At 33.0% G+C, this 26,144-nt stretch overlaps 1 protein-coding gene across 2 annotated transcripts in view; it reads right to left on the bottom strand.

Moving 5' to 3' along the window:
- LOC124536778 overlaps positions 1 to 26,144 on the bottom strand; it is a 90,873-nt gene that overhangs the window by 15,011 nt on the left and 49,718 nt on the right. For both annotated transcript variants that reach the window (XM_047113371.1, XM_047113370.1), the window contains exon 2: positions 5,944 to 6,057. In XM_047113371.1, the coding sequence (XP_046969327.1) occupies positions 5,944 to 6,042 (99 nt within the window). In that variant the 5' untranslated portion in view covers positions 6,043 to 6,057. The remainder of the gene's footprint in view (positions 1 to 5,943; positions 6,058 to 26,144) is intronic.

A 26,144-nucleotide genomic window follows, 5' to 3' on the forward strand; every position in this document is an offset into this window, starting at 1 on the left:
TTATGTGTATAATATATCCTGCCTGGACTTTTCATGCGTAATATCGGCGGGCGATATAGGATGACAGCTAACCTAAATGTGAAAGTAACTCTGTCAGTCTATTTGTCGCTCTTTCACTTTAAAACTCCTGAACCGAATTTGATGGAATTTGGTATGAAGCAAATTTGTACTCTCAGGAAAGACATGCTACTTTTTTTGTGTAACACATGACAAACAAACCGTAAAACGCGAGTGGACCCGCAGGCGACAGCTAGTAAAGTATATTAAAACAACAAGGTTCAATTATGTTAATAAGAGGCACTTGAAAGCTTCGATATATCTAAATTGATACATATAATCAAAATCCATTTGAATAGCCATCATCAAAGTAAAGTGAAAGTTAATCTCGATTCGACGAATTTTAAATTAAATCATGTGATATGCAAATTATTTCGATATAATTGTAGTGTTTTGCCGCCGTATATTACATGGCCATCACAATTTGTCGACAGCGCGCCATTAATTATGTTAGGAAATTGTTGTCGTTAGTTGTTAAAAATATTTATATTCAATATTTTATTTGTTTATGAATTAAATTAATATTAATGATATTAGAGTAGTTCTTTAATAAGGCAATATATCATTTTAACAACACTGCTAAACTTTCTAATTATAAAATATATATATATTATTAAACAATAAATTATTTTTAATGTAATTTTTGACGATCGTTTCGAGAGCTTCTCTTCACGGATTTTTTGTCGAATCAAGTTTTACGAAATACCATTTTACCAAAGTTATTTTATCTATAAATTACTAATTAAATAAAGGCGTTGTATTTTTTAGAAACGAAGATCTAAAGTTCCATTTATTATATTTTATGTTTAAAAAAGGAACAATCGAATTATTTTAAATTATCTGTAGTCGACAGTTCTTATTTATGGCTTTGAATATATTTGAACGATGGCAACACAGCGCTTGTAAGCGTCGACTTAATGATTGATGAGGAACCCGCCATGGGAAAAATGAGCGACCGACAATTATAGATCAACAATTAACTTTGTTTATTTTTGTAATAACCATCCCGAGTTTCTCAGTCAGTCACGGTCTATTAATATAGCTAGTATTTTTTTGACTCCGTGTGTCCGCCTGGACAGGTTTCATTCGCTCATCAAATATTCCTTGAGACAACAGCATCTCAGCATCAGGATTCAATCTGGATGTATTTTCTTAGCTACTGGTGTGAAAGTGTTACAAATATTTTATTGTTTAGAGCTATGTAAATGTTGTTAAAATAAATGATTTTTTTTTTAATATTATTTTTCCAGATCACACTATTTTTTTGTAACTGGTTTGAACTTCCAAAGGCTTACCAGTGAAAAGCTCGTCATTTGAGCCGGAATGATTGGTAAAATTTTGAAATACTTTTTTTGTTATTCCAAATTAAAATATCTGTTTTCGCATATGAAGATATGTGTTATTTTACTGATATGTTAAAATATAAATACCTGTTGACTTCCAAGCAGGATATATTAATTTAAATAATTGTATTTAACTAACATGACTTTGTATTTGTTAAATGTTAAAAAAGAGTAACTACTGAGTTTCTTGCCGGTTTTTCTCGGTAGAATCTACTTTCCGAACCGGTAGCTTCATTTAATTGTAAAACAACGATTCAAAAGTGCTTGTAAAAGCCTAGTTGAATAAAGTTTATTTTGATTTGAAATACAAGCAGTATTTTCATATCCAACACGGATAGTTTTAAGCATGTTATAAAGATATATATGTAATCATTTGCCACTATTGTTCTTTTTTCATAACACGAAAATTACCCGATCTAAGAATTTTTTTCAGGCTGTAGTTAATAGTTGATACTGGTATACAAAATATACTACACGTTATTCGTTATAGTACATGTAATAAGTTAAATCTTATGTACATAACTCGATAACTTACATTATTAAGAAGAAGCTTATTTAAATACATGTAAAATCAAATTGGTTCAGACCAATGTTTCGCCCCGAGGTTACATTTGATCGGAGCTTCTTTTCATTCTCACGAGCGTATTCTAGGTTTCATCCACTACGTGGTTGATTTATTCATTGCAAATATAAACTATAATGCTTTTACGAACTTAATAAATGAAACGTCTTTGCAATTGCCTTTCAGATTCAGTCCAGGAATTCATTTTTACAATTGTAGCATAATATTGTTTTATTTAATCTTATATAGTTTGTTTGATTTTATTTTATATAACTTTAGACGTAAAAAAATAGTGTAACCAATCCCATTTTTGGACAGATTCTTAATCATTTCCATTTATTAAGATTAGTAGTTTGTTTTATTAATTGTTACTACTTTTGTTGCCTGTAATTTACATGGATATTAAATCATATTAGAACATGTGTTCAAAGATGCATGGAAATTGAATAGATGTATAAAATTAGTCACGTTAACATTATGACGTCATAAAGTTTATTCTCCGTGACAATTTTATTAAATCAGTTGAAGTGTATTGTGGAATTTTTCTGAAACTTAAAAAATCATCATCTTGATTTCTCTGCACATCCCTAAAAGATTAAAATAATGGTTTGCAATTGTAGTCTTTAAAGCAGAGCTTATAAAATAGATTTTGTGATATATATTCGAATGCAAGACTATAAAACTCATTCGCCACGGGGCGTCTGTGCATTAAACATGTATATTGCTACTAGGTAATTGGTTTTGAGGCATCTGACAAAGCAGAATTCAGAGTAACATCTCGTTTTATTACATGTGGCAAATTATATGTGGTAATAAGATTCATGGACATGTTTTGATGTGGTTTTTTTATTCACTCTTTATATTTCGATGAAAGGATTAATATGGCGTATGCGTTTCTTTCTGTAATGCTCATTATGGTAATAATACTTTTGTTTATTAAACATGAACCTTTACGATTGCAACTATGTTGCAAATTTTGCTGTTTGTGTAGTTGTGAGAGCCTGTGAAAATTGTTTCAATATATATTTTTTTTTTTTCCATGAAATACATTGTCAGTTTATTTAGAGGTCCGGCAAACAGCTAATGAAACTTAGCGTATTTTTTTACTTCTAATATGTCAACAGTTTAGAAATTAGATTAGCAATAATTATTGAACGACTGTTCGCCTACGAAAGCAAACTAAAGCCAAAATCGGCAAATGAGTATATTTGCACAAGTGTGCAATGTGCTCCTTAAAGCGGCGGGCCGGTTAGATCAAAGCTCTGTCTCACAATCGCGCGCTCGAAGCATCCATGCAGAGATGCGGAGACGTAAGTACAGTCGGGGTAAGAAAAGATTCGTCACTTTTAAGATCAATGTTCCTGTGCTCAGTATGAGCGATAATCTGCTTTAAAAATCGAGAATGACATTGCGTCGCAATGATTTAATACTAAGAGTCTAAGACTTGATAAAGGAATGAACGTTTTCTTATTCTGACAGTACCTATAACCTATTCCAAAGGCGTAAAAGATAAACACACCTTGGCTTTCATATTCCATACGATTTTGTAACAGATCCTCTATGATATGTACTATAACTGTTATTGATCAATATATCTGTATACATAAAATGTTGACTTAAAAATATTACCGTCAAATAGCTATTCTCTTAAGATAGTAATTATTTAATTACAATATTTTCTTTTTATAGTTAAAACAGTTATGTTGTCAGTGTAAATCACGAAATAAATTGACTTGCTTTAAAAAACCTGTATTACCAATGTTTAACAGAACATGTCGCCACTCAAATAATTACTATATATTCTTTAATTTTACTTCCAAATTTTCGATGATAATTCCACCGACTTAAATTTTTTTTGCGCGTTCATAGTGAAAACCAAAGACTATTCCAGATCTTGACCAATGCGAATGCGTCAATCAAATGTCAAAATTGTTTATTTTCCTTTACTCCTGTAGTTCGAATGTACTCTGTAAGAACTCACTATAAATATCTATCATATCTCATGTTAAAAATAGCTTTACAATAATACCTTAGCAATTTTGATGCGTGTAGCTCTAATATTATGTTATATTTATTGTTGTCAATGTCGCATATTACTTTTTGCACTTGACGATGTTATTCTTTGGTGTATTTTTAGTTTGTGCATTGTGTTGCTTTATTGTGTAAGCCTACTCGACGCCGTTCATTGTGAGAAACGCGCTGGCTTCCAATCTAACTACGTCAATGAGGCAGAAAGCGGTGGCAAAGGTCAAGCGTTTCAATTGTAAGCTGAACAATGATATAATTAGGAATAAGAGAAGATATTTACGCCGTTTCTTCGCAACGACTTTTTCGTTACGGTTCCGACCTTTGAGATTGTTTTCCTGATATATATTGTTTATATACTAGTTGTTGACCGCGGATTCGCTGGCGTTTTAGGGGTTTGGATGGATGTGTGAGCTAAGAGTATCTGTCATCGGTAATTCATTAAGAACGTATAATAAAAACGCCATAAGTGTCATCATCCATTTCTTTTTTTTGTCTGTTCGCTTTACGACTCTACCTTGAAATGTTTTTTTATCGTTATGTGGTTCGATGGGAGTTTTCTCTTCATACGCTGATGTCACTCTTGACTTAGCACGAATTGTATCATTATTTGTGTCATAAATATGTCACTATTTATCGCCCACGGCTTCGCTTGCGTTTCACGGGATTGATTGTCATGTGTTAGGCAAAAAAGTAGCCTATATCCTTTCTTACAGTTCAAGTTTGCTTCATACCGAATTTCAACAAATTCGGTTGGGTGGTTTGGTAGTAAAAGAGGGACAGACAGAAAAACAGACAGAGTTACTTTTACATTAGTATAGATTTTGTGAAGTTAATCTATATAGCTTACGACGATACATGTATTATAGAGTACATTAGAATATAGCCAGGCCGTCTATACTTTTGAGTTTATCTTGAGAAGTACTGAATAGGCTTTGATCTAGATTAACTAAAGAACGCGCCATTTATAGATAGAGGTGTGTTTGCGCTATCAATTTGCACGCCATTCGAAGAATGCGGCATTTAAAGTAAGTCTATATGTCTGACTTTCGATGGAGTTCGTGATGATTAAAAAATACATAACATAAGATCATTCTTATGTTATGTATTTTTACAATAGTAATATAATTTTTACAGTAGTATGTTATGTATTCGTACAATAGTACGTTGATTGAGAGAACAAATATTCATATATTTGTTCTCTCAATCAACGTACTACTGTGGTTTAAATTTGGAGATAAGTTGGTTTGGACGGTCGTAATTTAAGAAATTAGAGGATTTTGATTAATTGCTTTGGTGTTTTATAGATTTTATATCCCAATGGAATACGGACGGTACAGAATGTGAATCAAGAACTTACAGACTACTTTCTTCTTTACTAGCCTTATTTCGTTTATTCGTATTTAATTGCTCGCTGCGACCAAAGACTAATTAATACATAGGATTATTTAAAAGGTCGGATTTTTCCCATAATATTGAAACGTCAATAGAGCAATGTTTTATGGGTTGCCAAGCGATGTAAAGGTAGCAGGATCGATCCCGACCTTTTGGGATATTGTCGTCCCCACACATACAAGTGATATGCTCAAAATTGTAAATAGGAATATAAGTAATTGTAAAAGTAAAAACTTAATTAATTTGGGGCATTCCTACTATTCTCTCCTATTTATATATTAGATGGAAAATCTATTGAATGGTACAGTCGGGGTAAGAAAAGGTTCGTCACATTAAGATCTATTTTCGTGTGCTCAGTATGTGTGATAATCTGCTTTACCGATCGAGAATGACATATTGCTTCGCATAGATTTGATGTTTAGTTTCAAAAGGTACTAAGAGTTTAAAACTTGATAAAGGAATGAATTTGAAAACTGACGAAGGTTTTCTTACTCTGACTATACATAGTTAATATGGGAATTGTGTGTATTGTCTTGTAATGTATAGGATTTAATGGCTTACCTCGTCAGTCGCATCGACGTCAGCGCCGGAGCGGATCAGACTGGCGACGCGGCCCGCGTCTCCGCGCGCAGCCGCCTCGAGCAGCGCGCCCCCTCCCATGCGGTCACGCCATCACTGAAACAATCATATTAATGTTATTTAAATTATCTTACCTTATTATTATTGATTAAATATCACATGACTTAATCTTAAATGAATATTATCTAATATTTAAATGGAAATAGAAAAAATGGCACACCCGACTTTGTGAACTAAAAAACTATCAGTGTACAATATGTGTAAAATAATGATAGTCTAGTATTGTTAAGTATTTGATTATTCTCCATTAAATCCAATCCCGAGAATCGATTGTCACTAGGTACGTTTATTTTAAGCTATATTTTCAAACTGATAAACTACATTATTGGACGAAACCCAGGTCGGGCCGTACATAATGATGCATGTTTTCTTTGTGTGTCAATCACGTGATTTACTACCCGTATCGGTATGGGACTATGACCAATAGATTCGGGAGCGTCTTTAGGCCGTTCCGTTGTTCCTTCTCGTTCTTTTTTTCATTTAATACCCAGCGAGTTAGTAATATATTAGACTAGTAGTGCGCGGCATCGGTAGCGTTTTAGGGAGTTGGTTGTCATGTGTTAGGAAAAAAAGTATGTTCTTCCTTGGAATTCAAGCCTACTTCATACCAAATTTCGGGTTCAGTGGTTTGGCCGTAAAAGAGCTAAATACAGACAGACAGACAGAGTTACTTTCACATTTATACGATAGATTTACTGGTACTCGCTCGTCAAATATCTACACAACATACATTTGTTATAATTTGTATCGTTTAGTTTAACGAATGCACGCGTTCTCTACATTCCTACCGCCGACCGCCTGCTATTACATTTAAATTCATAACACATACAGTATTTGGAAGCGCATTTATTCTTCATATGACCGACTTGCGCATGCGCATCATGTTAAGACCACCTGTGATTGATTTTGTTTATTTAGACTTTAGTTGTAGACCGTTTCGAGTAGTAACTGTCAGTCCTGGATAAAGACTTTCCTCCTGTAAGTGTTGGAACTTTTTCCACCAAACTGGTCTAACGTGTTTAGTTGAGTTTTGACGAGGAATATTTTAGGTCGCTTAATTACATTGAATTTGAATCAAATTAATAACTCATTAATTATTTTGTGGTTACGCAAACTAATTTACCTTCAACTATCGATTAAGCTATTTTGTTGGAAATGACAAATTATTAAGGTTCGAATAAAATCGAGAGAAGTACGAGGTAAAGATTTTCGCTAATTTTTAAAACTTAAAAACTGTTGTTTATGGGGATTAAAACCCATTCAGTCTACAAAATGAAATGTACAATTATAATACTGTAAGATATAAGTAATTTTCAACCGACTTCAAAAAGGAGGAGGTTATCAATTCGTCTGTATTTTTTTTTATTTTTTATTTTTTTTTATGTTTGTTACCTCATAACTTTTTACCGGGTGGACCGATTTTGATAATTTTTTTTTGTTTGAAAGGTAGTGCTTCCCGTGGGGTCCCATTTTTTTTTTATTTTTTTCCGATGATGGTATCCGTATGAAAACGACGTAAGTCTTAAATTTGCATTATGTATGTGCGCGATAAATAGGTGAATAACTCAAAAATGGTTGGCACAATTTTGATGAATCTTTTAAAATTATAAAGGACATACTTTAAGGGTAGTTTGGTGAAAGTTTGGTAAGGTTCTGAGTATAGGATCCATGACAAATTAAGGGAACGGGAGGGAACGGAACAATTCTGAGGAGCACGTTAGCAATACTCGGTCGAATCTTTTATTTATGGGTTACTTGGATATTTAAATCACCTTCCGGAACGTGGTTATGTTCATGTAATTGTCATAATCGAATATTATAATTAACTAGCGATTCGCCCCGACTTCTCACGGGTGCAAAACTGATACTAAATATACTAAAGAATTTGTTTATTTACGACATCACATTGCAAACTTCTAAAATTGTCAGTGTTTCTTTACTATATTGTTCATTTATTATATACACAAACCTTCCTCTTGAATGACACTACCTATTAAAAAAAACCGCATCAAAATCCGTTGCGTAGTTTTAAAGATATAGGGACAGAGAAAGCGACTTTGTTTTATACTATGTATTGACGGAACTCCTAAACAGCTTACACTTAGGGTGCGATTTGGGACAGAATTTCTTACTGTCTTTAATCAAATTTTGTGTATATGATGTGATGTCATATGATGTACGACATAGCATACGAATAGCTCTTTTGCAAAGTTTTTTTACTGAGGTCGATTACAGCTCATTCGAGGGTGGTACCTTGTAGTTTATGCCGCATGACGTATTAAAGCCGCATTTTCGAAAATCTATTTTTGCTTTATTCGAAAGTTTCTTTTGAAATTGTCCCCGAAGTAGTTTCTGATTCATATAAACGGTACGCTTAATCTATCCATATTAAGAATAAAATGTTAGTCTACATCAGCTTCACTTAAAATCAAAAAATAAATAAAATTTTAACAAAAAGAAAAACCGACTTCAAACAGAATACTATTTTAAAACAAATAAAAATGCACTAAAAAGTAATAAAAATAATTGCATATTTAACATATTTTTGAGAGTCCTCCTAGGTAAAATGAAATGAAAAATATTAGACTACTTAAAAGTCGATTTACAATTATATAATGTAGTTATAATTATTGCTATATTTGGAGTCGGTGTCAGCCAACCTATACTATATCTATCAAAAAACAATACGAGAATACTTTAAGAAATATGTTTCTTACAAATTACCTTTTATACGATATTATACTGGGTCAATCAAGAGGCTCGTATCGCTTCTTTCTTTTGATTGTTGAGGCGTGTGCCCGTGGCTGACACCGGCTCCAAATATAACAATAACTATAACTACGTTATATAATCGTAAATCGACTTTTAAGTAGTCTAATATTTTTCATTTCATTTTACCTAGGAGGACTCTCAAAAATATGTTAAATATGCAATTATTTTTATTACTTTTTAGTGCATTTTTATTTGTTTTAAAATAGTATTCTGTTTGAAGTCGGTTTTTCTTTTTGTTAAATTTTTTTAGGATGCTATATCGTGAATGAAATCGATCTGAATTTATTGAATGAAAATGAATGAAATCATACACGTTGCCAAGGCTACAGAAAACATAGCGCTCGTAAATCCTGAGTTTTTTATCTACATATTATAAAGAGTTAAATTTATTTTTTTGTCAATTGTTATGTAATTTACGGAACTGATAATCTAGTTTATTATTAAATTTCACTGGCATTAGGCATATTCATTTATATTTATATCAAACCCTTTTCTTTATAAATATATTACACTCATGGGAAGCCAGGGTTTACTACCCTAACTAACTAAGTAACTTATGATTGAATAAACTAGACGCTTAAGTACTTTACCGTTAAAAATCTCTTAACACATAATCACATACGCGGCTATATAAGCGCGTTAAATGTCGATATGCGATATCGCATTAAGTTTTAAAAGATTTATGAACTAATAAATAATGTTTTGATTAATGCGCCGTTGTAATTTATCTTGTCGGTTGAATGCGGTGATGGCGTTAAAGAATGTACTGCGCATGCGTTAATAAATCGTTGGGAACGATTTGTTTTGATTTTTTCTCATAACGACTGCGGTTACCGTGACTACTATATACGGCTGGGTATGTCGTTAACAATTAAATTACATAATACATGATGTATAGTTTTAATTAATTTAGAGCCGCTTCGCTATTAAGAGCCTCTTAAGACGTATACATTTAAAGAAAAGTTTGTTTGAAAAACAGTTTTGTATACCACTATAACGGTTGTTTCAGACTGATTTTAGATACAAAGTCTTTTGTATTGTTGTGATTTTTACAGTTTTCAGGTAGGAATAAAAATTCATTATGGCTCAGTGGACAACCATTCCCATGTTAACATCGGAACAGTATTATTAAATTCCTAAGAGTCAATTAAATATGGTATGTTAGAATTAAAAAACTTCAAATATACCCGTGTAGCCAGCATTATGTATCAGCATTGTGGACTATGTTTCAAAACTTATTTTTCTTTTATAAAGTTGGAATGAAAGTGTTATATCTCTTGTGCCTGTAGATACACTGGCTCACTCACTCTTAAAACGGAAACACGACTTAGCATTGCTGTTTGGCTAAAGAATTTACAGGCAAGGAATATTTTTATTTGTTTGTTGTAGTTACACACCTATCACGGATCGTAGAGATTTATTTACGAGGCCAAGTATACAAGAACGACAAAGCTACTAAACACAATAAAATAGTTGTGCAACAAAAACAAACATTTACTTAATGTAAAGAAATTTGAATTCCGCGTATTTTGTAACCACAGTATCACAAGGCTCAATTATTCGAACTTACCTCGTATTTAAAATTATATGTTGTCATATGCAAAACGTTACGAATGTAATCGCGCGCGCATCTCGATCGATACTGCTATTGTTTCGATCATGTTACATATTTATCGATTATCTTTCGTTGTAATTAGGTTGCGGTTGCGTACAAGCGATAGCGATTATATTAACTGTCAAATGCTTTTAATAATCGATCAGTGACGTCGATTTATTTATATGTAGGTGAATTAAGTCAAATGAGTCTCTCTATTATGTGTTCAAGTGTCTTTTCGCTGCTGATATTGCTCTATTCTGGAAATATCATATTTCATCTGCCATGTTGGTTCTCAGAATCTTGTATTTAACGTTTTATTTAGTTTACTTCTTTGCAATTTATATTTGATTAATGAATTTATGTATGCCATCTTGGGTGGAATGAGTCTTGAATATGAAACTTAAATGGTGTCATTTACCATTTAAGTTTCATATGAATAAAAAAAAAGATGAGTTTCTCTCCCCGGTGTTAGATCTGAGAAATTTCTTTTCAAACATGATGCTTGTTTTTACTTTTCTATCAAAATGTATATTGCTTCCATATTGAATAAATATAGAATAAATAATTATTCAGTGATCGAGTTGTTTTTGTAAATATTGTATATAGTTGTGAGACCAGCTTGTAATAAGCAACTTTTAAGCCACATGACGTCGCTTTATACTTTTTCTTCGTTAAAACAACAGTGGGGGGTCACATGGTAAAATTAACACGGGGCTGTATGAGATACGATATTGATACGATATTAAACCGATGATTAATCGGAGTTTTATAACTATTTTATATGTAATTGAATCTTTATTACCTCGACTTGTAATTCGTGTTATTAATTTATGTTTTATTACTGTCACATACATAACATTTTATTAACTTTGTGAAATAAAAATAAGAACAAAATAAAAATATGAAATTAACATTGTTTATGCAATTAAAACGCTCTCGCTTATGTCGCAAATGCACACCCTTAGCTACAGGAAGACTTAACTTCTCAACAATAAGGTATTATGTACGCTCGAGTAGACCCTAGCCCTTCCGTGGTATAAAATAGAGCAAGACCATCAGGTCACGTCAGTCACAAGACAATACAGAAGAATCACTATTAAAATGTCATCAAAAGAACTGTAAAAAAGTAATGTATAGATATTTATGTGTATCTCAAAAGACAAATCAAATCAAATCAAAATAAACTTTATTCAAGTAGGCTTTAACAAGCACAAATGAAGCTACAAGACAGTTCGTATTATTGATATAAACCTTTATTCAGCAGAAAAAATTATGATCAACTCAGCATAAAATGGGTTCAACCAACTTTATACTCAATTTGCTTATCGTAAAAATTCTAAAAGATAAGAGGTAATTTTACTAGATTGTACTTAAAAAAAATAATGTTTTTTTTTTAAATGTAATACAGACTGTCATTCTTCATATAATTAAATTGTTTCTTAATACTCTTTCGTTTTCTTAAAGTTGTTGCATTGACTGAAGATTTTTTTTTTAATAATTTTAAAATTAATATTCGAATTCACACTAAAGTTAGAAAAAAATAATAAATAAAAAAAAGCCTAAAATAAACCTAAAATATTATTCTTAATTATACAACAGTAATAAATACGGTGATTGCTAAAACTACATAACCAACGCGATTTGCATCATTTACAAAAAAAAATAAACCTTATCAAACAAAATATAATGTTTATTTGACAAAAAATAGATGACGAATGTACCTATTTGTTGTAAGTTACATTGTGTTTAAGCAATTTATCAATGTAATTTCAATAATTATCAAGTTTAAGTTTTTATATGTAACATATTTTATTGCAATAATAAATAAATAAAAATTGGACAACATCACAAACATTACTCTGATCCCAATGTAAGTAGCTAAAGCAGTTGTGTTATGGAAAATCAGAAGTAACGACGGTTCCACAAACACCCAGACCCAAAACAACATAGATAAATAAAATTTTAACAAAAAGAAAAACCGACTTCAAACAAAAAACTATTTTAAAACAAATAAAAATGCACTAAAAAGTAATAAAAATAATTGCATATTTAACATATTTTTGGGAGTCTTCCTAGGTAAAATGAAATGAAAAATATTAGACTACTTAAAAGTCGATTTACGATTATATAACGTAGTTATAGTTATTGTTATATTTGGAGCCAGTTACCTAGGAGGACTCTCAAAAATATGTTAAATATGCAATTATTTTTATTACTTTTTAGTGCATTTTTATTTGTTTTAAAATAGTGTTTTGTTTGAAGTCGGTTTTTCTTTTTGTTAAAATTTTATTTATTTTTTGATTTTAAGTGAAGCTGATGCAGACTAACATTTTTTTCTCAATATGGATAGATTAAGCGTGCAGTTTATATAAATCAGAAACTACTTCGGGGACAGTTTCAAAAGAAACTTTCGAATAAAGCAAAAATAGAATTTCGAAAATGCGGCTTTAATACGTCATGCGGCATAAACTACAAGGTACCACCCTCGAAAGAGCTGTAATCGACCTCAGTAAAAAACTTTGCAAAAGAGCTATTATATGTCGTACATCATATGACATCACATCATATACACAAAATTTGATTAAAGACAGTAAGAAATTCTGCCCCAAATCGCACCCTAACTGTAAGCCGTTCAGGAGTTCCGTCAATACATAGTATAAAACAAAGTCGCTTTTTCTGTCCCTATATCTTTAAAACTACGCAACAGATTTTGATGCGTTTTTTTTTAATAGATAGTTTAATTCAAGGGGAAGGTTTGTGTATATAATACATGAACAATATAGTAAAGAAACACTGACAATTTTAGAAGTTTGCAATGTGATGTCGTAAATAAACAAATTCTTTAGTATATTTAGTATCAGTATTGCACCCGTGAGAAGTCGGGGCGGGTCGATAGTTGATTATAATATTCGATTATGACAATTACATGAACATAACCACGTTCCGGAAGGTGATTCAAATATCCAAGTAACCCATAAATAAAATATTCGACCGAGTATTGCTAACGTGCGCCTCAGAATTGTTCCGTTCCCTCCCGGTCCCTTAATTTGTCATGGATCCTATGCACAGAACCTTACCAAAATTTCACCGAACTACTTTTAATGTATATCCTTTATAATAAAATAAGAATAATCAAAATTGTGCCAACCATTTTTGAGTTATTCACCTATTTATCGCGCACATACATAATGCAAATTTAAGACTTATGTCGTTTTCATACGGATACCATCATCGGAAAAAAATAAAATTAAAATGGGGCCCCACGGGAAGAACTACCTTTCAAACAAAAATAAATTATCATCATCGGTCCACCCAGTAAAAAGTTATGAGGTAACAAAAAAAAAATACAGACGAATTGATAACCTCCTCCTTTTTGAAGTCGGTTGAAAACTAGAGAACTCTACATAGACTCGGCCGGGAATCGATCCCTGGACCTCGAAGTGGCGTACCCATTACTTGACCACGGAGGTCGTCAAAAATAAGCTAGTTTCCGTTTTCTTTTGTTTTATTGTCAAATATTGAAGTTTCTGAACGTAACGTAACAAAACTAAACAGCATCACAATATATATTTCAGGTTTTATAATGAGTAGGTACTCTAGTTTAAATTGAACTCTACGCTAAGCTGTAATTTAAGCTGTTGTCACTATAAGTATTTATAGTTAAACACATCCATCGTCAACGCTACGCATAAACAAAATGATAAGGTTATGATTATTTATAGAACTTGTGCACAGCGATGACCGTATTAAAAATGTTTTTGCACAGATCACAAAAACATTAAGAATATAATTAATACACGAGTGACCCAAGCATTAAACAAGAAAATGAAATGTCATACATATACTAGCGTCCTACCCGGCTTCGCACAGCTACTTGATACGTATCGTTATATTATGACCAAATTATATAAAATAATTATAAATTGTAGCCTATGTCTTGTTCTGATATATAACCTCTTTAACAGAGGGGGACTAGTGCAGCTCATTCTTGCTGTCAGTACTAGTCAGCTTTGCGTTTGGACTCCACTTCTTACCCGGATAATATAAAAAAGCATGATATACTTTCGCATTTATAATATTAGTATATTAAGATACTGAACTAACCTGTTAAATAGTTTTGAATTAGTAAATTTTATCGGGTTATTATTTACATAAAAAAAAAAACAAATTAAATTTATTTATAATATAAGAATATATTTAAGAACAATTTAAAAATGTACGAATTCTTAGTGTCGGAAATATACGGTTATAAGTTTCAAACGCAATTTGTCCCAATTCATTTTATCAGCAACATTAGTGCACATTTACATAGAGATGATAATAGTGCTTTTATATTTATCTCATTATAGTATACTTAATGACTCTATTGGCTATGAATTTTTCACCTTTTAAAGATTCCACGAAGGAAACAAGTCGCACGGGACAGGTTTAACTAGATTATACGTGTAATTTGCGTCTAGGTGGATGCTTGTGTCGGCGATAAAATATAAAATTCTGTTTTAAATTATGTCTAGAGTTTATCAGCGGCTCCGCTTTTATTTATTTAATTGAATTAAGGGCGCCTTTTTTCGTCTATTAGCAGCAGCGTATAAATATTCCAGTTGAAGAATACTAGCGACCCGCCCGGCTACGCACGGGTGGAAAGCTGATACAAAATATACATCAGAATTTGTTTATGACATCACATTATAAACTTCTAAAATAAATAGTATTTTTTGCTATATTGTCCATGAATTACATACAAAAACCTTCCCCTCGGACAACTCTATCTATTGAAAAAAACCGCATCAAAATCCGTTGCGTAATTTTAAAGACCTAAACATACATAACGAGAGACAGTGGTAAGCGACTTTGTTTTATACTCTGTAATCATAATGATGATAAAAAGAAGCACCTCGATGAAGCGTTTTGGTTCCAGCAACGCATTCTGTTAAGACAGGTCGGTAGAAATATTATAGAAAACTAGTTTAATTAGTCATTTAATTAATAGCCGAGTCATTTTACTCAACAGCGCCGTTAAACCAGCGATCTGAATAACATTCAACAAATACATTTTGCGTTTATATAAAAGAGTAATTTGTTTTAGAATTTCTGAAAACAAAAATATTAATGGTTAGTTTGATGTTTAAATATTCGGTTGATTAAAATTATGTACAATTATCTTTTAGCATAATTTGAATTTCAATTTTAATAAGCTGACAACCTCCATGATCTAGTAGTCTGTTACACACCGGTTTTCATTTCACTCCGAAGTCCCGGGCTCGATTCCCGACCGATTCTCTTTCTCGAGAGTTTCTTGGGTCTGAGTGTTAGTGTTACCGTCATTACTTCTGATTTTCATAACACAAGTGTTTTAGCTATTTACATCACAGTAATATCTCCGATGTTGTTCAATGTTTATTTATTATTATTATTATTATTTTTGAAATCAGTAGCTTGCCGATTCAATTACATAGGATTTTGTACGAATAACAATACATAATATTGTTAAATTTTGCAAGGATAATGACTGTAGTTGTGAAAGCAGTAATCGCGATCAAAATACCTTCGACATTTACTATTTCACAAACTTCTAATCAACTTCACCTGCTGGCATGTGTCGGTTAAAATATGCAATGGAATCTTAAGCAGTTTCGTTCAACTGATTACGATCGAATTTAGCACATAGATATATTGAATTTTAGTTTAATTAATTTAATTCACTTTGCTTTTTAATTGAATTTATTGATGTTTACCGTGTCGTGTCCAAAAATATACAAGTACCTAACTATACACTGATTTTTTAAAGTAGTGGTAGGTAAAATGGTCTACGCATCGTAAGTGGTCACCAGCTCCCGTAGACATTAACGATGTAAGAAATATTAAGCAGTTCTTACATCGCCATAATGCCTGTTGTACCACTGGCTCACCCCTTCAATGCGGAATAAAACAATAGAAAGAATTGGTGTTTGGTGGTAAAATGTCTGATGAGGTGTGATGGCAGACAGGTATGCATAAAGCGCCACCACTTTGTAATGATATATGATAATATGTTCGTAAAAGCAGTAGAGCTTACGTATGAAACTGGATACTCACCGCAGAATATTGCAAAATATCAGGCAATGGTATGCGAGGTTGGCTAAAATAATTATTACATTTAAAAGAAACGTTATTTATGTATATATTATTTACTTATTGACTTTATTCTTGACTGCTACGCTAATAGGATAAATTACGTTTATATGTCGAAGTGTCAAAAAGTTTAATTAGGAGTTTTTTTATCGTACATACTGGTGACGTCAGTATGACGTATAACGCATGACAGGGAAAAAAGGGATGTTTCAAAGAAGATCGAAAGGGAAGTTATTACGAACGTGAACGACTAGACTTGTATTTTGAATATTATCTTGTCTGATAACGAGTATATACCTAACCACACGTTATATACATATATCATTGTATATTAATAAATAGCAGCTGTGCCGTTCTCAGAGAATTAAAGAATTTCTTATTATTAGAAAATTATATCTTATGTAGCGAAACAGTCAGGTTTGACTTCTCTAATGTAATAAAAAAAAGCCATCTATAAAATCCGTTGAACAAATATCACACATCGAGATCAATACATTAAATACGATGTTTGCATAATAAAAAACCTATACCGATATAATCTGTGTGTGTGAATGATGAAAAAACTCATTTAAATTCCACGGCGTGGCACGCGGAAGCTTTAATAAATGACAGCAAAAACAATATGAGAACTAAATCGGCCATGAACGTTTCATATTTGACTTTTATTGCAAATTGTGTGCTAAGTAACGACTTTTACCTTAAACGTAAAAGCGTGCGGTGTCAGTAAACATTGTCCCGCTAATGACAATCGATTCGAAACAGTCCGCATGGGTGGCACGATTGTTTACAGCTCAGGTTCAACAGCTGTATCATTAAGCTGGTTCTGAGTTTCAACTCTTTCAGACTTTTAAGAAGTCATTGAGTTTGTCTATCTATAGTTAGAATGCATCTTGAAATTCCCGTTTCGGAAAGCGTGAGAAAATATTGGTACTGCTTATATTGCTGATATGAACTCGGTTGCAAATTTGCAATAGATGCTACACGAATTTTTAAATTTACAATTATATTTCATTTAATTAATTCTAAGGGGTCGCACGTGCAACTTCGCCTTAACCTATGACAGATTTTGTTCATTGTAAACTGATGACGTCTGTTCGCAGGGTGTCCATTTGTTATATTTAAAACAGCGATAGCGCCGCAATCTGCTGCGTGGCCAGTAACTTTTTTCCGTTTCTTCAAAATCATATCAACTTTATAAATGGGAATCAAGGATCCTCTTTATTTTTCTGTACATCTACAACTGAAGCTTTTCAAAATGATTCTATAACCGATTTTGTATGTCCAGCTATCGTCCCATAATCACTAGGACAATCGGCTTACGCATATAAGTTGATGGTGTCCTCATCGATTACGGCCACGTCAGACAATCTCTCCACCACATTGGAACAACGTGGTGGAATATGTTCCAAACCCTTTCCTTCATAGAAGAGGAGGCCTTATCTCAGCAGTAGGAAATGTACAGGCTGTTACTTTACTTTACTTTACTTTACAGACAGTCTCAAGAGTGACCAGGCAACTACAAAGATTATATCATAGTGCCAAAGATTTGTGCGTAAGACAGATGTCCTCTATCCGAAAAGATGGCTAATTTGACACGACCGGAAAGAGTTTAAGCTCAATACCAACGGTTACGTGTTGTCCGAGGCATGGGATTGTACAGCATTACCAGCCTGTAAATTTTGCACTGCAGCCCTAAGGCCTCCATTCCCTTTGAGGAGAAGGTTAAGTATATTTCATCGCGCTGCTCCAATGTGGGTTGCTGTGTACATATGTGGCAGAATTTCGTTGAAATTAAACTCTATCAAATTCCAGACTCGGGCTGTAACTAAGAATTTTTGATGGAAAAATCAAATAACTTTTTATCGACCCTATCTTTGGTTTGAAGATCTGCGGCCTAATATCTAGACCAATTAGGCCGTCAGTTTTTTAATACTAATAAAATAATATTAAGTATGTATATTTACTTTACCCTTCATTTATAAACTCATAAATATTTTTATTGCGTCCAACTTACTTTAATCCAATTTATTTAAAAACGCCCGTTTACAAAACATTATAATTTATGTGACCACATTCTTGCGTTACAATCGTATAAATAATGCAAACTACGATACTGTGACGTCATAAATATCTGACAGATGTGGGTGAGACGCGGTGGGCGTGACGGCCATTTTGAATTAGTAGGTAAGCATTAAGTTTGTAACACAATAAAACTATTTCGAATGATTAATATACGATAAGGTTTAGGTATAAGAAGATTTACGGCCTATGTCTATATACATATTTATTACTATTATTATATTTATTACACATATTTTTGTATAATAGTATGTTCATATTATCTGTGTAACCGACGGGATATATTGTTAACGCCTGCATTGCTAATAGACTTATTTCCATACTAGTTATGCCCGCGACTTTACCTGTCTGAAGTTTATAAAACGAACTTTAGCACACACACCGTCGGTAAATGTAAACCTACCGTAAACGGACCGTTTGTTCCGTAACCAGTATTACACGTAGTGGTGTATCACACCGTACATGAATATTTTTTTAATTTTTCTTAATATGTTGTGTATATGCTGATGATGTTTTGAAAACTATAAATAAATAATAAATAAATAAACGGTTGAAGCGTGAAAAGGTAACAGACAGAGTTGCTTTCATTTCAGCATTTATAATATTATTACAGAATTGAAATTTAAGTGTTGTATCATATATATCATATATATAGGCAGATTATTTAATTTAAAAAAAAGTGTTAATTGAAAAAAGGGATGATATCGATAACGTAAAAGTAAACGTTTTGAAAAAAAAATCCTGGCCTGATCGCGAAGTCACTGTAACAAGATTTAGTTCCATGGGAACTGTAACAAATTTTGGACAACCCTTACAATGATAATGCTCTACCAACTTGAAGGTCTAAAAAATGGACGAAAGTAAAATCCAATTATAATGAAATTAGTTTTGATTTATTACGTAATATTTTTGAATTAACCCTTTGGGGAACATAAGTTTTATTAACACCGTGCTAAGTCTGGGTGAATGGCTTTCATGAATGTTTGAAAATAAAATCTTATAAATTACATTATAGGCGATAAATTTACACATAATGCGACAGATACATACTTCAAAAGGCTTTTGCTCAAATTTATCGTCGCTGTCGAAAAGTTTTAGCGATTTTATTACAGACTTAACTTATTCAAAGCGTAGGTTTTACTGTTCGAATGGAAACAGCGATTGTTGATGCTGTTTGTTAAAGTCAAAGTTAAGCCTATCGAAATATAAAAACAGATTAAGGCAAACAGTAAATACGTAAATGGAAATTATCGGCGGCTTCATATAAATAATGACTAAAGCAAGTAGTGCTGACTTTCATAGGATTAGCCTGTGTTACAAGAGTAACCTTAGCCTTTAATACGGAGTTGTGACATTTGATTCTATATCATAATTTATATCACATTATTATTGCATATTATGAATATAGCAGAAGCTATTGAATTTACTTTATTACATACAATTATTATTGTTATTAATTGATCAATTATTTGTAAAACTGTAATTGATTTTATTTTATATGGCATAGCATTTAATACTGGGCTGTAACACTATTTCTTATTAATGAAATGTGATTGATGGTAAAACGATAATATTATATTGGCCATCCCGAACTACTGAAATTACACTGGCGTTATTTAAAAGACGATTAATCAGGTGTATATTTGTTAATTACTAGCTTATTCTGAAATATGCTTTCTATGTATATTATATTATTTACGATTATTATTGATTATTTTTTCAAACTCAAACTCAAACTCAAATATCTTTATTCAATATAGAAACATTACACTTTCTTATTGATGGTCAATTGAAACACTACCACCGGTTCGGAAAGAAAATACCCTGACCTGAGAAGAACCGGCGAAAGAAACTCAGCGGGTTTTTTTTTTGTTTGTCTTATGTATTATATAAATAAACAATTTAATATGAGATGAAATAGCCAGGAGGCGATCGTATCATTCCCAAGGTGTGCTATCGATCATAAACTCATTAATTGTATAATAACCTTTTGCACACAAGCGTTCCTTAATATTTTTTTTTAATTTGGCAACAGAGGCATTTTGAACGCTTTCTGGGATCCTGTTGTAAAACCGTATACATTGCCCCACAAAGGAGTTACTGACTCTACGCAGTCGAGTAACAGGAGTGAATAAAACACCACTCGTTTCCAAGACAAAGACAGTTTATTAATGTGTATTTTCCAGTGTAACATATTTTCCTTTGACAAAGGATATCGCGATTTAGAAAATCAAACTTTTTGAACAGCGACATCTATTGACACATGTTTAAAAATTATACATTCCGCCCACCATGGACAGAATGTCCATTGCTCTCACTCACCTTGATCTAACTTTTTATTCGAAAAAATGGACTGTATAAGTTATAATCGTATTTTTTTTCAAGGTGGTTAAGAACAAAAACTTAAAAATCTTAACCCAAATTATGGTACTAAAACAAAATAACAATTATTTATAACAAATAAATAATCTTACTGAGTAATAGGCAAAACACAAATTTTAGTTACTGGTCGCTTCAACAAGACACCTTTACATTTTAACGTAACCACCCTCGTAATATCGTCTAAACCAGGATGTTTTTCTATAATTCTACCTAAAAGCCATTTAGCTGGTGGGAGATCATCCTCTTTTACTAAAACTAAATTACCTATCTCAGGTTCAGGATTTTTGTTTGCCCACTTGTAACGATGTAGAAATTGAGTAAGATATTCTCTCGACCATCTACGCCAAAAATGTTGTAGCATTTTTTGTGTTAATTGCCACCGTTTTAAAGATGAAATAGATGATAATTCATAATTTTTCTCTGGAACAAGTTTTATCGGTTCACCTATCAAAAAATGTGCTGGAGTCAGAGGTATGGGATCTTGTGAATTAAAACTTATTTGTGACAAAGGCCTGGAATTTAAGCAAGCTTCGATTTGATAGAGCAAAGTCGTAAGTTCCTCAAAGGTTAATGTCGCATTACCTATTACCCGTCGAAGATGATGCTTAGTAGATTTAATTCCAGCTTCCCAAAGTCCGCCGAAGTGCGGGGAATGCGGTGGAATAAAGTGCCAAGTTGTACCGTTGTTTGCTAAAGCCTCAGCAATATCTTTTGTCAATGTCGACTTCTCTTGAGTAAACAGAATTCTGAGTTCCCGTGCGGCACCAACAAAATTTGTTCCGTTGTCGCTATATAAGTCAGCACAATGACCGCGTCTGGCAACAAAACGTTTGAACGCAGCAATGAAACTTTGTGAAGTGAGATCACTCACAGCTTCCAAATGAATGGCTCTTGTTGCCATGCACACAAATAAACATATGTAGCCTTTATAGGCCCTCATACCTCTACCTTTAGACGTTCTGATCTGTATAGGGCCTGCGTAATCCACTCCACTACGATAAAATGCTCGAATTGGCGTTACACGAACCGGTGGTAACTGCCCCATCAATTGATTCCTTGTCAGTGCAGCGTGTCGTGCACAGACCACACAGTTACGAACAACCATTTTAACGCGATTTTTTGCATCAAGAACCCAGTATTTACTACGAAGATAATTTAACATTAATTGTGGTCCGCCGTGTAATGTGTTCATGTGAGTTTCTGCCAGAATTAGGTTGGTAAGATGAGATTTTGAAGGAAGTATTATTGGATGTTTTGTGTCAGTTTTTATTTCAGCTTGTTCTAGTCGCCCACCAACTCTCAAGATACCTGCTTCATCTAGAAATGGATTCAAAGAGGTAAGTTTGCTCTTCTTGAATACTTTATTGTTATCTTTAATATCCTTTAATTCCCGCTGAAAGTTCACTGCTTGACATTGCTTAATACAAATATTCAGAGACTCATTCAATTCATCACTAGTTAGCCATACTGGAAATTGACTAATCAATAATTTTAACTTCTTTATAAATCTTCTGCAGTATGCTAAAACCCGAACTAATTTGCGCAGAGAAGAAAATTTAGTCCATAATTCTAATTGATTTTGTTCTATTACGCAGTAAACTCTATTAGCCTTTTCTTCTAAGTTAGTGTCTATTAAACTTGTTCTATCAAATTTTATTGAACGATTTTTCAACCATGCTGGACCTGATTTCCACTGCTGAAATTCTGCTACTTCAGATGGATTTAACCCGCGCGACGCATAATCAGCTGGGTTGTCATCAGATGATCGATCTATTTAAGATAATAGAGATCAATGGTCACACGTATCATCGTTAAGGATTTCTGAAACTCGGTTGGCTACAAATGTTTTCCAACGACTTGGATGGTCGCTTATCCAGGCTAGCACTACGGTAGAGTCTGTCCATGCGTGGATACAAGTTGTTGATATTTTTAATACTGCTGAAACTTCCTGTAATAATTTAGCCAAAAGAACAGCTCCACACAATTCAAGCCTAGGAATTGAGATTTGTTTAATGGGTGCTACTCTTGTTTTTGCAGTCAACAAGTGGACATTAACGTTTCCAATATCATCTACAATACGCATATAAACAAAAGCAGCATACGCTTCATTGGATGCATCGCAGAATCCATGTAGTTCTGATGTATTATTTGTCTCGCTAAAATTAATCCATCGTGGAATACGAAAATTTGTAAGTTCAATGAGTTCTTCCCGATACTGAGTCCAATAATTTAAAAGCTTAGATGGTAATTCATCATCCCAATCTATTCCGCTTAACCATAGCTTTTGAATAATTATTTTTGCTTTAATTATTGCTGGTGATAGCCATCCCATAGGATCAAACAGTTTTCCAATATCTGAAATAATTTTTCTTTTTGTTACAGGTTTACTGATAGGCGGCAGTTGTAACGAATACTCAAAGTTATCAGTTCGTCGGTTCCAAGTAAGTCCTAAAATTTTTACTACTTCATCATTTTTTAATTCGATATTGCTTGTTGTTGCTTTATTCCCTTTGCTTATTTTATTAAGTAGTTCATCATTATTGCTTGACCATTTTTGTAATTCAAAACCTCCTTTTTCTAATAGTTTATTCATTTCTAGGAATATTTGTTTTCCTTCGGCTACAGTTTGACATCCGGTAAGTAAATCGTCCATATAAAAATCATGAAATACCCTTGAAGCTGCTAGTTGGAATTGGTTTCCTTCATCATAGGCTACTTGATGTAGTGTTCTCACAGCTAAGTAGGGTGCTGACGCGGTTCCAAACGTGACTCGGACTAAACGCAAATGTCGTATCTCCTGGGTATTGTTTTCTCTCCACAGCAATCGTTGATAGTCTGCATCTTGTTCTATCACTTTTATTTGTCTATACATTTTGACTATATCAGCTGTTAAACAAATGGGATGAAGTCTCCACCTCATAAGGATGTGCCTTGAATCCGATTGTAAGGTTGGACCTACAAGGAGATTGCTGTTAAGGGACACACCATTGTTCTCACGATTTGAAGCATTAAACACGATTCGAAATTTAGTAGTTTTTTTGTCTTCTCGTACTACTTCATGATAAGGTAAGTAAACCGCTGTAGGATTTTTTATTTCTTTTATAGGTACTTCTTCCATATGACCGAGTTGTAGATATTCCGAAATGACCTGAGTGTATTCAGACTTCAAATGTGGTGATTTAATAAATCTTCTTTCTAACATTAGAAATCTTTTCAATGCAATCTCACGTGAATTTCCATATTTACAGCTCGGATCAGCTTCCTTAAATGGTAGTTTGACAATATACCTGTCAAAATCATCGCGTTTGGTTGTTTCTTGAAATATTTCTTCACATCTTTTTTCATCCGGAGTTAATTGTTTCTCCAGCGTGAAATTATCCGATTCTAGTTCCCAAAATTGTTTAAGGTTAAACTCTTCGTTAGTTATGTTGGTATGCAAACTTGCGATAGTACAGGAAGTATTGGTTTCACTATCACAACTAGCTTGTCCCGATAAAATCCAACCCAGTCTGGTGTTTTGTGCAATTGGTGTTCCAGGTGGGCCTCTCATCAATCCTTCAGTTATAATCTTACAGTAGACTTCAGCGCCAAGTAAAAGATCGATTTTATTTGGTATATTAAACATTGGATCCGCTAACTTCAAAACTGGTAAAGTTGGCCACAGTTGGACCTTGAGTTTTCTTACAGGGAGAAATGAAGTTAGTTTACTTAGAACAAGTGCTTTAACTTGTATGGTAAAAGTAGGGTCGTGGAGCGATTGAAGCTTTATAAATACTACGTATTTGAAATTAAGTGAGGAAGTTTCCTCACCCCCCACTCCAGTGATAACACTATTACATTGTGTTTTCTTAAGCCCAAGCAACTGAGCTGCAGACTCCGTAATAAATGATGCCTGCGATCCCTGGTCTAATAAAGACCTTAATGTAAAGTGCGACCCATTGCTAGCTACAGCTTTCACTAAAGCTGTTGCCAATACAACTTGACAGTTAGTGTTAGATAAACAAGTGGTAATGTTGTTGATTTTGGTCTCGTCTTTTGGTGTTTCGTTAACTAACATATTGGTACTGGTGTTATCAATTGTTGCTTCATGCAGCAAGGAATGATGTTTCCGTTTACAAATTCTACAACGCGTGGGCAAACGACACGATGTTACAGAATGATTAGCTACTAAGCAATTGAAACACAAACCTGATTTTTGCACGAAGTTACGTCGTGATGGCAAGTTTTCATTCGTAAACTCTTTACAAGTCCCGAGCTTGTGATTTGTGTCAGAACAATATATACATAATGACATTTTATTTCTACTGACATTATTGACAACGTGATGAGACTTAGTGACATTACTTTTTGTAAATTTACTACATAAAAATTCAAGCGACCTGAATCTATGCTCTATAAATTCTAAAAATTGTTTTAATGTTGGCAATTCATTATTAAAACTACAAACCTTAGCTTCCCACTGCTTGCGAGATTCATTATCTAATTTAGAACACAATATGTAAATTACAATGAGATCCCAACTGTCTACATTAACACCTTCATTTTTTAAACCATAAGACATTCGTTAGTGGTATCAAAAAGCTCTTTTAAACAGTTAGACGATTCAGTTGTTACAGTTTTTTGACTAAAGAATCTTTTAAAAATACAATCAGTTATAAATTTCTTATTATTAAATCTATGTTCTAAAGTATTCCAACAAGTTAGATAGTTTTCACTGGTAACCGGTAGATGTCGCAACAGTTGCTCAGCTTCGCCTGTTAGATAACTCTTCAAATAATGGAGCTTCTGTACGTCATCCAACGAATTATTCTTGTGTACCAGAGAAAGAAACAGATCTCGGAAGGTAGTCCACTGAGAGTAATGACCAGAGAATGTAGGTATAGAGATTCTAGGTAACTTCACGCAATTCTGATTACCGTCAGCTTTCACACAATCTGAAGTGGTTGTATTGATATGATAGTATAGATGATCCTTCATTGCTGTTTTATAATCTGTATACAAATCTTCACCCTTACTATACATATTACTTGTGTTGTACTCCGACTTCATGTACTCTTCCTTCTTAGACTCAACAATTAATTTACGATGTGTTTCTTCAAATGAAAACCATTGCTTTTCTAAAGATTCCAGTCTTGTTTCAATGTAGCTCATTGTAATTCTATCTTTTGGAGATTTCTTAAAG

The sequence above is a fragment of the Vanessa cardui genome, chromosome 17 (genome assembly GCF_905220365.1).
Source record: "Vanessa cardui chromosome 17, ilVanCard2.1, whole genome shotgun sequence".
NCBI lineage: Eukaryota > Metazoa > Arthropoda > Insecta > Lepidoptera > Nymphalidae > Vanessa > Vanessa cardui.